This window comes from Oryzias latipes, chromosome 2 (genome assembly GCF_053564925.1).
Source record: "Oryzias latipes strain Hd-rR chromosome 2, Olatipes_Hd-rR_3.1".
Classification (NCBI taxonomy): Eukaryota; Metazoa; Chordata; class Actinopteri; order Beloniformes; family Adrianichthyidae; genus Oryzias; species Oryzias latipes.
This window is the reverse complement of record NC_136238.1, coordinates 45,373,681-45,389,440: the sequence shown is the minus strand read 5'-3', so window position 1 is coordinate 45,389,440 and position 15,760 is coordinate 45,373,681. Positions and strand designations below refer to the sequence as shown.

Here is a 15,760-nt window from a genome sequence, read left to right as displayed (position 1 = left end):
AAAACTACGTGTAATTTTTAAACCGACTTACAAAAAAATGATTTATTTTAACTGAAACAAATAATGAAGTTAGATCAAAGTAAAAAAGTTTATCTTTCCAACATCCATATGTGGTCTTATCATCCTCTCACGGTGGAAAAAGTATTATCTGAGCTTCTTCATCCACTAAATCATCTTCAAATGGACACGCCATGCTGCCTCACCTCTCTGTAAACAAACTAACCTTCAACTAAACCTGCTCCCGACCAGGTTATGTTCAGAGCATGAGTTGCCATGGCAACTTGACCTACCCTGAAACATACCTCCATTTCTGGAACCGAAAACTGAGGTTATCAACTTCCTTAGCCTCAAACTTACCGTGAGAGCTAGCATAACCTGCTTTCTGGAATACCCCCCTGGTGGAGACAGATATGAGCAGAAATTCTCTAGTTGGCTTCAGATTTCAGAGTTCCCCAAACAAGCAGTAGCACAACTCCACTTTTCTCTCCAAGCCCATCCTCTGAAATCTGATCTTCTGAGGGACGAGAACACATGGAGACTGAGACTACCGGAGCATCACTAGAAGGACAGTTGGACTCCCCTCTGGAGAAAGAAGGCTGGAGCATGTTGACGTGACAAACTCCACATTTCTTCTCTCTGTCAGGAGTTGGGATCCTAAAATTGGTGTCATTCATTTTCTTTTCCAGCTCATATGGAGCAGAAAACTGTGCCTGTAGGCTGGAAGCAGGCAAAGGCAACAACAGCAACACTTCCTCACCTGCAGCTGTTGTTGTTTGTGTGTTGATCCACAAACACATGCTGTGAAGAGGAAGCTGCAGTGAAGGCAGCCATGTTGGAGCCTCACACATGTTCTCATTAGGATCAAATGAACCAGTGTGTTTGAGACTGAAAGAAAGACTGAAGGACAAAGAAATATGAAAATTCATTCAGGATCAAATCCAGACTTTATTCATGTCTGCAGACAAAAAAGCTGCAGACATTTTACAGACACAATTGAGGTTTTTCAACACTTTTCTGAGCAGAAGATGCAGTTCTGGATACAGCCAGAAGGTGTCGCCCTTCTCATTTCTAATCCAAGTCCAAACTACAGACCTGACTGATTTGGTTTGGTTTTTGTTCTTTTAGCCATCATGGATGAAGACATCAGACCTAGAATTACAGAAAAAACATCAAAAATGTTTCACAAACTTATTTTAATAAACTGAAAATGTATAATTTCTGTCTATTAGAAGTCATTTGAAGTGAAGCTGTGAAAGTGACCACATTTGTTCAACAACCTCATAGCAACAGGAAACAAAGCAGATTTCTCTCCAAAGAAGTTTTTTTCCTCCGTTTTCCATCCAAACAAAGACAAACAGATGTTCTGTTTGGCAGAAATGTGTTTCCACCCAGAGGAACCTGCAGCAGCTGCTGATCCATCAGAAGATTCTGGACCTGCAGAGACTTCCCACACAGCTGCCTCTGCCTCCAAAGAAGCTGCTGATCTGCATGGAGAGAGAGAGAGAGAGAGAGAGCTCCAAGTCTCTGCAACCAGAGAACAGAAGCACAGAGCTGAAGCAAACATCCCAGAACCTTTGCTTTGGGAGTTTGATCCGCTTCAAGACAAAGTCCCACATGGAAGAGATCAAAGTGAGCTAACCAAGCGCTTCATCCAAGAGAAGCAGCTCCAAAGCACAAAGACTCCGTCTGGTTGCAGGAACTCTGGGAAAGAAGGAGCAGGAGGAACTCCTGCAGGAATCTCTGCAGAAAACATCAGCTTGGAAAGAAGAGCTGACTCAGCTGAAACATCAGCTAACATGTCAGCAGTCTGTGGCTGAGACCAAGACAACACTCCTGCAGAGCTCAGCTGCAGCAAAAAGACACCCAGCAAACGTAGAGAGAGAGACAGAGAGAGAGAGAGAGAGAGAGACAGACAGAGAGAGAGAGAGACAGAGAGAGAGAGAGAGAGAGAGAGAGAGAGAGGGGGCTGGAAGCTGCTGTCAGTGCAGAGAAAAGCAGGACAGCTGAAGCTCCCAGACTCTCAGCCCAACAGCTGATCTGCTCCCAATCCAAGAACATCTCCAGAAGGACAAAGACTCCTCCCTCCCTCCCTCCCTCCCTCCCTCCCACCTCCTGACTGACTGACACCACAGAGGGAGGCAACAGTCCCATGGAGACCAGCTCTGATGGAGAACCACAAGAACCTGGAAGGAGAACGGCAGCAGTGAACGGCAGCAAGAACAGTCCTCCCTTTTGGGGGAGATCTCCTCACTCACAGAGACCCTCAAGAAGAAGGAGGAGGAGGAGAAAATGATGCTTTCAAAGACCTTAATGGACACATTCAATCAGATCAAAGAGGAGATTGAAAACCTGCAGAAACCAAAACTTTTCTTTTGTCCGTTTTTTTAGAACCAACATACCCAGAGTAAGCAAGTTCAGTTGGATTTCAACCTGAGTTCAGGCTTAAAGTCAGGCTATTTAAACATGCTTCCTGGAATACCCCCCAGGTTATTTTAGTGGAGTTTTAACCACCAAATGTGGGGTTTTTTTTATTAAAAGAGTTCTGGATCTTCCCTCAACGTTGGAGTCTGGTCCTGCATTTGGGTCATCCTGGTATACCGTAACAAAGCCTCTTTTCTGTGCTGCAGAATCAGCTGATTCAAGGTGATTGCGTAATCACCTCCCTACTGTGCAGCGCTGCATCTCAGTGTGAGGCTGCTTTCTCCACATAAGAATCCACTGGGATTGTGTCAACTCTTGAATAGTTACTGGAATAAAAAGAATGGAAACACTGGAGATAAAGCCCCTATGTCAAAGCACATGTGTGTGTTTTATTTCAGAACTTATTTCAGTAAGCTTTAGACTTTGTTTTGGTTAGTAAACATAAAATCCAACATTATTCTGCATTTCAGAGCAACACTAATTACAGACAATCCGGTGATGCTGTTTTAAGTGCAGAGTTGATGTTTTACCACGGCATACGCGATCTCCGTGAAACAATGTCGGCACACAGTGTTCGACTTATCCAACTGTCTTTTCCCTTCATGGATGCTCACAACAAATCAAAAGTGTTCCCACACAGGAGAGCGTAAGGAGATGGGTGGGTCCTCAAGTTCTGGTCTCGCGTCTGCATTAGCCATAGTGCTATAGTTGACATGCTAACTGTCCGTCACCTAATACCGTCTCGGCAAAAGCCCGCAGTTAACATTAGTTCCATCTAGGCTCAAAGTTAAAACATTGGGGGAACAAAAACAAAAAATAAAATTTAAAAACCGAAACGGTACAAAAATGAACCGAACCAAAAGTGCCATACCGAAACGGTTTGGTACAACTACATGTACCGTTACACCCCTATTACTTGACCTAACAAAGTATATACTGCAGTCAATACTTTGTGTTTAAAAATTTATTAAATGTTCACTGATCACATTAAAAGTGTTAGAATAAAAGATATATATAAAAAAAACATTTCAACCATATTAGCTCTAATGACTCATAACAAACAACTCATTTCCATTTTCAGGTACATCTAAAACAATTCATTTTATAAAAAGGTTGTACATATTTTGTCAGCAATAAAACTCTTTGTCTAAAATCATTACACAAAGATTCAAATGTATCGATCCATTACTTTTTTTGCTTTTGATGTAGAGAAGATGAAAACCTAAAAAGAATTCCTAGAAAGTAAGAATATCATATTATAACAATAAATTTGTAGAAAACTTTATTTCTACACATTAAATACTCACTTGTGCCTCCCTCTAATGAAGTTACTTCATCAATATGGTATGGAGGCCATCAGATTTTTCCCTCCTGTAAAATAAAGTCTTCGACTGTGGTGCAGAGGTTGAGGTGTCGACCCCTTATCAGAAAAGTTTAGAATTTAAGAGTTTACACTAACTCCTTTATTACATTGTTTTTAAAGAGAAAGTCTTGTGAGTTCTCATGTGTGTTTGGAGATTAGCTATTTGATTAAAACTTTTTTTACATTCTTTACAAGAAAAAGGCTTTTCTCCTGTGTGAATTCTCATGTGTGTTTTGAGACTAGATTTTTGAGTAAATTTTTTTTTACATTCTTTACAAGAAAAAGGCTTTTCTCCTGTGTGAGTTCTCATGTGTATGTAAAGATGAGATATACGACTAAAGCTTTTATTACATTCTTTACACGGAAAAGGCCTTTCTCCTGTGTGAGTTCTCACGTGTGTTTTGAGACTAGATCCATCACTAAAACTTGAATCACATTCTTGACAGGAATAAGGCTTTTCTCCTGTGTGAGTTCTCATGTGTCTTTTGAGATTAGATATTTCATAAAAACTCTTACTACATTCTTTACAAGAAAAAGGCTTTTCTCCTGTATGAATTCTCATGTGTGTTTTGAGATGAGATAATTGATTAAAACTCTTTCTACATTCGTTACAAGAAAAAGGCTTTTCTCCTGTGTGAGTTCTCATGTGTTGTTTGAGATGAGATAATACATTAAAACTTTTTTTACATTCTTTACAAGAAAAAGGCTTTTCTCCTGTGTGAATTCTCATGTGTGTTTTGAGATGAAATCTGCGACTAAATCTTTTCTCACAGTCTTTACAAGTAAATCTCTTATCTTCTGCATGGATTCTTGTGTGAATTCTGAACTGAGATTTGTTACAAAAGCTTTTGTCACATTCTTTACAGATATAACATCTTTCATCAGACCCAGTTTCCATGTAGTCAGACGGGTTAGTGATTATTCTTGAGTTTTTACCAGACCTGATAGAGGAAAGTTTCTCTTCTTTTTGAGATTGTTTGTCTTTCTTACCAAGATTTGTCTTCTTGGGATTTTTTCTAACATCAGAGTCACACTGACCTGCTGACATGTGAGAGCTGTCCACACTTTGGACATGACTTCTGTCTCTTCTCTTCCTCTGATCTCTGTTCTGTGGGTCTGTCTCTTCATCTGTAGTTGATGTTGATTCTTCATGTTGGTTTCCTTCTTCATCCTGACTATCAGTTACATTAAAGCTCTGCTGATTGTTTAGATCTGCTTCACTGTTTTCCTCTTCCTCATAAGTAGGAATTTTCATCAAGGTATGAGTCTCCTGCTTCAGATCAAGCTGATCTTCATCCTGACTGATACAGAGTTCCTCTGGTTCCTCCTTAATCTTTGGAGGTTCTGGTTCCTCCTGTTCCTCCTTAATCTGTGGAGGTTCTGGTTCCTCCTGTTCCACTCTGAAGTTCCTCTGCTGGATGCAGAGATCTTCCTCTTCAGTCATCAAACACTGGGGGAGGACTGCAGGGACACAAGTAGAGTCCCTTTTATATGTTATGGTGACTTTATGCATTTTTAAGTACCAATACAATTTTAAATAAAATCATTCAGAATATCCACAATGAAAAACTTTTAATGTTTTAAAATAAGTTTCTTGTTTTCTTTAGCGCAACAGTATAAAACTGTCCTCTACACCTGCCCTCTATAAGGTAAGCTGTTTCAGTCAATAACTTGTAGTCTGAACCAGTTAAAGATAGAATTTTTTTTTGGTTGATTGATTTTTGATTTATTGATTTATTTCAAGCATTCTAGTCAAAGCAATAAAGAATTTACACATTACAGAAATGTTGAAATGAATAGTTTTAAAAGACAGAAAATAAAACAAAACAAAAAAGTCACTTAAATCACATTTGCTTAATTAAATACAGTGATTTTCTTCATTTTTTAAAGAAATCAAAAAGCAGATAAGTAATTCATAAATGGTACAAACAGGTCTTTATGCTGAGATAAAAAGGACAGATTTACTAGAAAAGGGACGGAGGGATTGACAGAAAATGTACTTTTAACCTGATTCTGTCTCCAGGCAATTAGTTATTATATGAAATTACAAATAGAAAAACCGTCTGAAAACAAATAGAATGTTTTAGATTCTTGACATTATTGACAGTAAAGATGCAGGCATCTATAGTAAATGTTTGACACAGTCTCTGAGGCTTATTTCAGCACAACACCAGCTGTGTAATGTTAGGAATATGCTGCTAATAAAGTTACATTCAAATGTCTGTTATTGTATTTATTTTATTTAGAAATCACCTCCAGGACCGAGGTCTGGGGTCCCATCAATCGGGGTCAGAAACTTGTCTGTGGTGGTGTTGGTGGGTGTGTTTATGTGTGCGTGTTAGCCTGGAGGTGCTGCTGGCAGCGCAGACGGTAAAAAAGTGTCAAAATGGACGAGCTTGAAGATTTGATTTGAGAACTCCAAAAGTCTGCATCTGTGTAAAAATCTTCTGCTGTAAAATTTGACAAATTAAATCACAACTGACAAATTACCATTTGCATGTGTTCTTTAGAGTTACAACCTCAAATCAGTGATTTCAACTGCTTGAATCTGCTGCTGTGAATCACAGCACACTACAACTGAGGGAACTACAAATACATTTCAAAACAGCTGGGAACTTGGACTCTTCCACCACCACACGGCCCCCTTAATAATTTCCGGCTTCAACCGGAGCCCTTCCAAGGGGACATTGAATCATGCGGGGGTTTCCTCCTGCAGTGTGAACTTATTTTCCAGCAGGCTCTGTGGTCAGCGGTCTTACCACGCTGACCACAGCAAGATCACCCTCATAGTGAACTCTCTCAGAGGCAAAGCACTCAAATGGGCTCAGGCCTATTTAACCGCTAACCCTATCTCTCAAACACATTTTGAGCGTTTCTAAGGTGAACTTCGCCTGGCATTTGACTACCCCCGCAAGGAGGAGGAAGCGACTCACCGTCTATTGGGACTGAATGAAACAATGTAATCGATCCGTGAGTGATCATTTAATTGATTTTTGCATCTTGGCGGTGGAGGCCGGTTGGCCGGACGTCGCTCTCAAGGGGGTGTTCTACCAGTCACTGAATGAAAATATCAAAGACCATCTGTGTTCACAGACCGAAGCTAGGACATTCAAAGAGCTCATGACCGTGGCCCTGCGGTCAGACATCCGGCTCCGGAAACGACAGGTGTAACGGACTCGTCATGAAAAAAGACCTGCTTCTAATCTCTTTTTTCAACCTACCACTTCAGATCAGTCTCTGTCCAGCCCCCGAGAACACGTCAGCAGACCCCCGAAGAACTGATGCAGATCAGCCACTCCAAAAGTAAGGAAGAATGTACCTGCTTCTATTGTGGACAATCTGGTCATCTCGTTCATTAATGCACCTTACGTTTAAACTCAAAAGCCCCCCGCTAGACGACAGGCCGCGTGAGGGCCACCCATCTGTGATCACAGAGAAAGATTTTCTTTACGTTCCTGTCAAGCTATGTCACTTGGTTTCTGAACTCAGCCTTCCCATCGAACCTTTGAACCGCCCTCTCAGGGTGGCTGGTTTAGGAGGGCAACTGCTCATGCGCATCACCCATCATACCAAGCCTGTTCAACTCGTCACCTCCGGTAATCATCATGAAGTCCTGCAGTTTTACATCACTCAAACCCTTCAGTCTCCTGTCATCCTTGGGTTCCATTGGTTACGTAACCACAACACACAGTTCGATTGGGCTACCTACCATATCACCAACTGGAGCACTAACTGTATGGCTAACTGTCTTCGCTCCACCATTCCTTCGGTGCCCCCCAGTCTCGATCCGGTCCCGGAGGTCATCGATCTCACCAAGGTACCCGCCTGTTATCACGATCTAAAGACTGTGTTCAGTAAGACCAAGGCGGGAGCTCTACCCCCTCATAGACCCTATGATTGCTCCATCGAGATATTGAGCGGCGCCACCCTACCCAAGAGTCGTTTATATAAAATGTCCCGCCCTGAAAGACTCCCCATGGAGAAATGTATTCACGAAGCCCTCTCTTCTGGTCATATCCGTCACGCCTCTTCTCCAGTCGGTGCAGGTTTTTTCTTTGTCCAGAAAAAGGATAAATCCTTACGGCCCTGCATCAACTACCAAGAAATTAATCAGATCACTGTCAAAAACAAATATTCTCTGCCCCTCATCAGCTCCGCTTTAGATTTGGTTGAAGAAGCGCGTGGTTTTTCTAAATTAGATCTCCGGAACGCTTATCATCTTGTTCGCATGAGGGAGGGGGACGAATGGAAGACTGCCTTTAACACCCGCCTAGGGCATTTCGAATATTTGGTGATGCCCTTTGGGCTTACCAATGCCCCTGCAGTCTTTCAACATCTTGTTAATGATGTTCTCCGTGACTTTTTGAATTGGTTTGTTTTTGTACATCTTGACGATATTCTCATTTACTCTCGCAATCTAGAACAACATACCCTCCATGTACGCCAAGTTCTCAAACGCCTCCTGGAAAATCAACTCTTTGTTAAGGCGGAAAAACAAGAATTTCATGTGTCCACTGTTTCGTTCCTCGGGTTTATTATCGAAGCTGGTAATATCAGTCCCGACCCGGCCAATGTTTCCGCCGTTTCCAACTGGGAACCCCCCCCCCCCCAGTCCCGGAAACAGCTACAACGTTTCCTCAGCTTCGCCAACTTTTATCGTATATTTATTCGAAACTACAGTAGTCTCGCCGGCCCCCTTACTCAACTTACTTCGGTCAATAAACCTTTCATCTGGAACCCAAAGGCCCAAGCCGCGTTCAATAAATTAAAGAAAATATTTATCTCCACTCCCATTCTCATTCAGCCCGACGCTCAGCGTCAGTTCATCGTTGAGGTGGACGCCTCAGATTCCGGTGTAGGGGCCGTCCTGTCCCAAGGCGAAGGCTCCACCGGCAAACTCAAGCCCTGCGTGTTCTTTTCCCGCAAACTATCCGCGGCTGAACAAAACTATGACAAGGGTAACCACGAACTACTCGCCATAAAGTTCGCCTTAGAGGAGTGGCGTCACTGGCTTGAGGGTGCTGAACAACCTTTTATTGTATGGACAGACCATAAAAACCTTGCCTACCTTCGCACCGCCGAACACCTCAACTCCCGTCAAGCCCGCTGGTGCCTCACCTTCACCATCACCTATAGGCCAGGTAGCAGGAACATCAAGCCTGACACCCTCTCCCGTATCTTTAGTGCTAATGACAATAGAGAAATGACTCATAATAAAGATGCTAAATAGGTCTGAAGATAGTGAAGCTATTTTCACCAAACTTTCTGTACTGACTAATCATGACCCTTTTGTACAACAACGATTACTGTATGTCAATAAATTCTTTTTTTTTTTTTTCAAATATGGATCACGATTGGTCCAAAATTCTTAATTGCTGTAAAAGATACCATGGCTAACAATGTAATGTTCTGATATAATCTTTTTTGTCAAAAGCCGCAGCTTCATGTGCAAAATATCTTGATGGGATCAATGGTCGGAATTATATTCAACCGTATTCATGGGCCCAGAAAGACTTTTTCCGATAAGAACAAACGTTCACATGGGCACACTTTTGGTCAATAAATCATTTGGGCATGTGCAGTAGTATTGAAAATACCGGAGGCAAAAATGAGTCCCGGTGTAAACAAACTACCACACAGTAGATAGCTGGCAGCTCGGTAATATACAAGATGATCTTCCAAACGTCCTTTATTATTGTTATGGTTATTATGAAGCACCTGTTGATGATCATTTTATTTTTAATCCGTGTGGTCAGTACTTTTTTTGTGATGGAACGGAGTCTGAAGAATTCAGGGTTATGAGTGGGCTAACATGCGGTAACAGCATTAGCTTTGTTTAAAAAACATAAAATCAATGCGGGAAATGCCGCAATCTGCATCTTGGCTGCACGTAAATATGTGGGAATAACAGCAGCCTGTCAGCAAACACAGAGCTATCACTCCGGCTGCTCTGCTCAGAGACACAGTTCGGTGGCGCGGAGCAGCCGGTCAGTCCTGTATGTGCTCCAAAGCTGGAGCACCGCACCGTCTATGCGTGACGTAAACCGGAGCAGTAGTGACACAGGATTGAAATGAACCGTTTACATGCAACACGGTCAGCAATCGGTATAACCCACCTATCTCCATCGGAAAGAAAATTGATCCGAACGAATCTGATCAGGGCAAACTATTCCGAACGTAGTGTTTATATGACGTGTTTTTCTTCCCATCAGGCATTCTTTCCGATTACTTTTGTCCATGTGACCGCAGCTAATAACAACAACAAATCTAATCACCATTTTGAGCCAGGCAACAGTGATTAGTCAGGTGGTCTGAGTCACATTTTTAGGGCAACCGGTTGCCAATCATGATAAGCTAGTTCAAAGTCCACGCCCCCATCACTGAAAGCTGCTCGGAAGAAGATGTCAATCAAACATTTGAGGTGGGGCCAGCGGGCACCACACCTTTTACTGAGGCATCTGATTGATCAGTTTACAACTTGAAAAACTGGCAATAAAGAAAAAATATTGTGAAAAAAACTAAGATTACCAACAAGATATTAGGAAACAGTTTTCACAGCAAGAATGGCAATTCTGTCTATTTAGAATGACTGAGTAACAGCTGCCTATTTTTCTATAGAGGTCTATTGGAGTTTGGTGAAAGCAGCTATTTGGAACAGGAAGTAGCTGCTGTCGTACATTACACAAGTAATGTATATAATGATAAAGTTTGATTGAAAATAAGTGGCAGCATTTATATAGGTGGGTAGTAACAACACTGAGTGAATAGACCCCTTATGACCGCATAGGGGGAAAAAAGTCATTTTGAGAAGAAATGATCATATTTTTTCCAAGTCTAAAAATACAAACAGACGACAGATCAAGTGCTTCTTTTTGTCCCTGCCCCCGGCGTTCCACTGTCTTTCCCTCTGTGTGTCCCAGGTTGTCGACCCCTGATATGTATTGTAGTGTTAGGAAGTGTGAGGTCAACATTTCTTTAGATTGCTCAGAAAAATGTTCCTACTGGTTTCATGTGGTAAATTAGAGACTCTAGACTTGATGTTTGCTTCTTGTATTTTTTTCTTGATGTTGGAGATTAAAGAAAATAATCATTCTTAGTGTAAAGGTAGAGGTTGGAAGTCTGATATGATAAGAAACATTAAAAAAGACACTTTTAGTATTAAGATATTTTTCTTCACAATGTCACAGATTTCTATAAATATACCTCAAAATCAGGCTTTTCACAGCAATTATTAGGTTAGATTAAAAATAGATTCATTAAATTACTTAATAACAGGTAATGATTGATTAATCACACAATTAATTAATCTCTTGACAGTTCTGATAACAGTGTCCTAATTCATTTTTTGGAAAATTTTAAAAGCTACATTTGATTAATGATTGTCTTAACAGCCAGAAAAACAGAAATAAAAAGAATTTGTTAAACAGTGAAGTGGAACTTTGTGGCTCTTGTTGGGTTTTGGTCTGGAAGAAACTGGATCAAATGGTTCTTTTAGTGTTAAAGGTTCCAGACTCTTGATCTCCACTGAAGCTATGAGGATGAAATGTCATTCCACAGACAAACCATCAACAAAATGATCCTGATGCTGCTGAGGTTCTTATGGAAGTGAAGCAAATCTCAGCAGAACTGAAATCACTGACATTAAACAGCCTGAACATTCATGGAGCTGAACTGGACACAGAAAAACCTCCCTGTTGTGTTTCCACCCACCAATGAGGAGCAGTTTGATGAAGATGAAGCTGCACTGGAGGAAGAATCAGTCCAGAAAAGATGGAGAACAATTCTGACACTAAGCAGTTTTTCACTGATGTGTTCAGGTTTGAATCTTTTCTGTCTGCAGATCCATGAGCAGGACCCTGTCTTTGGGTTTTAGTTTGAAATGTCGTTTTGGAAATAGAATCTGTCTGAATGTCTGGAATTGGAGACATGGAGACATCAAAGAGGTTTAGATGGATTTTGGGTTTGACAGAGAAATCTGCTGAAAAGAACTGAACTACAAACTTAGAACCACAGACGACAAAACAGATTGGACTTTTTTATCTGCTAACAATTTTCTCTTGTATCTGTTAAGGTTTCCTGTTTGTCGTTAGCTGGAGGGACTAACTAAGATCATCTGATTTGAAGAATGTTGTGGGCTGCACTGACCAACAATGTCTTCTGTCTTTTCAACTGGAAGGGACAGAAGAGACTCTTCCAGGACACGCTGTTGATGGACTGCATGTATGGAGAGCTTGAAGCTCAAGATAGAACCGTTGTTGAAGTGAACATACCGATAGTGTGGAGATGAAGATCAGAGTCACACTGACCTGCTGACATGTGAGAGCTGTCCACACTTTGGACATGACTTCTGTCCCTCCTCTTCCTCTGATCTCTGTTCTGTGGGTCTGTCTCTTCATCTGTAGTTGATGTTGATTCTTCATGTTGGTTTCCTTCTTCATCCTGACTATCAGTTACATTAAAGTTCTGCTGATTGTTTAGATCTGCTTCACTGTTCTCATCTTCCTCATAAGTAGGAATCTCCATCAAGGTATCAGTCTCCTGCTTCAGATCAAACTGATCTTCATCCTGACTGATGCCTAGTTCCACTGGTTCCTCTTTCATCTGTTGAGGTTCTGGTTCCTCCTGTTCCTCTTTAATCTGTAGAGGTTCTGGTTCCTCCTGTTCTTCTGTAATCTGTGGAGGTTCTGGTTCCTCCTGTTCCACTCTGAAGTTCCTCTGCTGGTTGCACAGATCTTCCTCTTCAGTCATCCAATGCTGGGGGAGGCCTGCAGGGACACAAACACAACAAGGAGCCTTATACGTTTCCAGGACTTTTGATTTTGTCAAACATCAATGATCTGTGATCATTGTAGAGTCTGGATGACCACAAGAGACTAATGGAAACAATACATATAGACGCCAATAAATAATTAAATAAATGTGACATTAATTCTTTAAAAATTGAAATAAATAAGCTAAAGTGTCATTAAAAGTGTCAATATTTAATCAAAATTAGATGCTATATGGTTTACACAGGTCAAATTTAAAGTTTTTCAAATTTTCTGTATTCTATTCTATTTCTCCATCTGACATTGACACAGTTCTAAGTAGGGTTGGGCGATGTCCCCTAACTTGGCCGTTGACGATGTTTGCTGTCAACCATCGGGATGGACGATGACATCGTCGGGGGGGGGGGGGGGGGGGGGGGGGTATTTTTACATTTTTCGTTCTTATATAACTGCTATTCGTTATTTTGCTTTTTTCATTTTATTTCCCAACTAATGGTTAATCCGCGATGATCCAGTATAAACTGAGGGAAGTGACTTTAACAGAAAAAGTAACAAGCAAGATAGAAAAGAAGTGTAGTTGCTCCCGCACTTAATTAGTGAAGTGGACCGGCGGAGCGCGGACTTAAAGCTTTGTTTTTGATGGGAGGGGGGTACATGAGCGGTATGTGTGGGAGATTTAAGACTGCGATCCGTCCCGCAGCTCTAGGGGTACAAGCAACCGAACTCAGAACCGGGTCTAAACGTGTGTCTGAGCACAGCTCGGATCGTCAGCAGACACACAGCGGTTTGAGCTTCAAAGCAGAAATGTCGCTCAGTCCTTAGAAAACATTCAAACAATCACGTGGATTTGTGTTTCCAGTCGTGTCCCGACTAAATAAAGGCTGATGTTATTCTTACACGTTTACGTGCAGCGCCACCCAAAGCTAATGTTGTTAGCCCGTGTTAGCATACTGCTAATCCTGGCTCCGTTCAGAAAAAGCACTGACCACACGGATTAAAATTCAAATGATGAGCGAACAGGTGTTTGATAATAACCGTAACATTATTAAAAGCACGTTTAGAAGATCATCTCGTATTTTACCGAGCTGACATGTCAATATATATAGCCGCTCGGTGCTGTTATCGTTTTGTATTGAATTGTTACATCCAATAAAGTTTGGAAAAAAAGCCGCTCGGCGGAAGTTGTATCCCCTTCCGGTTTTCAAACTGCGCATGTGCGAATACTGCGCATGTGCGAATGATTTATTCCGACCGAAATTGTGACCTTAGTGAACGTTTTTATATTCTGAAAACATTTTTCTGGGCCCATCTACACGGTTGGATTCCAATCCGACCATTGATCCCATCAAGATATTTAGTACATGTAACCGCGGCTTATGGTGTCGACGCGCAACGTGGCGGGGGCGTGGCATCACGATGGTGGTCTCTCCATCGGGATGTCAGTCACCCATCACGATGGACGATGATATCGTCCATCGGCACAACCCTAGTTCTAAGGTGAACTTTGTTTCAGGCTGATGGTTGAAGTCCAGCCTTTTTTTCTGCCTTGTGCAATGAGATGAGAAGAGAACTTGAAACTTTGTTCTTCCAGTTTGTTCTTCTGGTTCTAGAGAAGGCAAGTGCTGATTCCACTGGTGACAGAAACAAACACACAGTAGCGTCTGATACAGACACGTCAATGATCACTCATGGATCATGTGTGACACATGTTACTGGCATCTGCACTTATGGCGCACAGTCGGGACTTGAACACACCGGGGTGTGGTTCCACCAGCTCAAGCAGCTGCTCCAGATGTGTACACAAGTGGCATATGGACAGATGTGGACAGATGTACACAAATCAGTGATGAAAGTCAGGCATGGAAAAAATCCCTGAACTTTTCTTTGAGCGATATGGCGGGCACAGAGCGAAATTTTGGAAAAATACGTGGTCTTAGATGCATTCTGGTGCATTCTGGCAGCTAGCTAGAAACTAAGACTAATTAGAGCATCATGATTTGTCATTCAAACCCCTAGTTTGACTCTCCATTAAGGACTTGCTGGTCCTAAAAAAGAATTTGGAAAATTGCTCAAAGTAACACAATCCTACAATCTACGCTTTTCCTTAAAGCTGGAAAACATACAATTGCTAAAATATAGTAACATCAAAGCCCCAAATGGCAAAAAGAACACCAGTAACTATGATATTCTATATGCTTTAGAAATGACTGATGTACAACATCCACTTGCACTGTTTTCTCAAACTATAATTACATCAAAATATGGGATCTGCTTTAAACTATAATTCTATAACATAATACATCAATTCTTTAACACCAATACTAAGTAATCTGGGAAATATCAAAACAAACATACAAACTAAGCTAAACATTGTAAACATTATTTTTTAAGGGAGTGCGGGTCCAAACCATCAAATACTTATAATTAATGTCAACTATACTGAACTAAATCATGGTAATTAGGAAATACTAATAAATTAGATAAAGAAACGTATTCAAAATAAAAACTGAAACTCAAAACTAAAATTGAAATTATTTCAAAATGTGGTTTTGAGATTATTTTACACAAAAAAGTATTTGACCTACACTACCTTAAAAATATTTTTTTTCCAGCCAAGACCACTTCAATTTGTTTTTTATCGTCTTCTCACAACTGAGGTCGTGACCACGCTCAATAATGACGATGCCCGCCATTATTTTAACACAAATTTGATCGCAAACTCTTCAGATGTGTTTGTGAAAGTTTAGCGTGGGTCCGCCAGTTTTGGTCTCTAGGGAAGCAAGTCACGCTGACCACGTGGGGCAGACAGAGCCAATCAGACCCGTCGACGCATCCGAAAGCAACTAAAACGTCCCGTCATTGGTCAATTAGGCCGGGAAGACGAGAGATGGCCACGACCATAGAGGAAGCGATCTGCGGAGAAATATAGAAAATAAAGCTAAAATTAGCTGATTTCAGACCATTTTTTAATCCGGAAAGCGATTTGTCCGTAGAGATCAGGTCTTTATTTCCCGGAAAGTACGTTCGGTTTGCTCAAAAACCCGGATTTCCGGGAATTCCCGGAAGACTTTCATCACTGACAAATATACACAACTGGACACAGTGGACCCTCCAGCAGACAGGCTGTAGGTAATGACCAAGTCCATAGTGTGTCCTTTGTTGTGAGCAGCTGTGGGACATTTTTGAAATCTGTGAAAAACTCACAATC

The 15,760-nt window shown here is 41.3% G+C and overlaps 1 protein-coding gene across 1 annotated transcript; it reads right to left on the bottom strand.

The window, feature by feature from the left end:
* Nucleotides 1-3,370: 3,370 nt before the first annotated feature.
* Nucleotides 3,371-12,889, bottom strand: LOC101163870 (uncharacterized). Its single transcript, XM_011492808.4, has 2 exons — nt 12,091-12,889; nt 3,371-5,245 (listed from the first exon to the last, which is right to left on the bottom strand). Exons 1-2 carry the CDS (start codon nt 12,530-12,532, stop codon nt 3,888-3,890), a joined length of 1,800 nt encoding a protein of 599 aa, XP_011491110.3. The 5' UTR covers nt 12,533-12,889; the 3' UTR covers nt 3,371-3,887.
* Between the last annotated feature and the right edge of the window lie 2,871 nt (nt 12,890-15,760).

Bases quoted from the DNA above. Each gene is read 5' to 3' on its own strand.
- LOC101163870 (XM_011492808.4), bottom strand. From the start codon at position 12,532: ATGACTGAAGAGGAAGATCTGTGCAACCAGCAGAGGAACTTCAGAGTG. The intron at 5,246-12,090 runs GTCAGTGTGACT...GTGTCCCTGCAG, and splicing joins CAGCTCTCACATGTCAGCAG to TCCTCCCCCAGTGTTTGATG.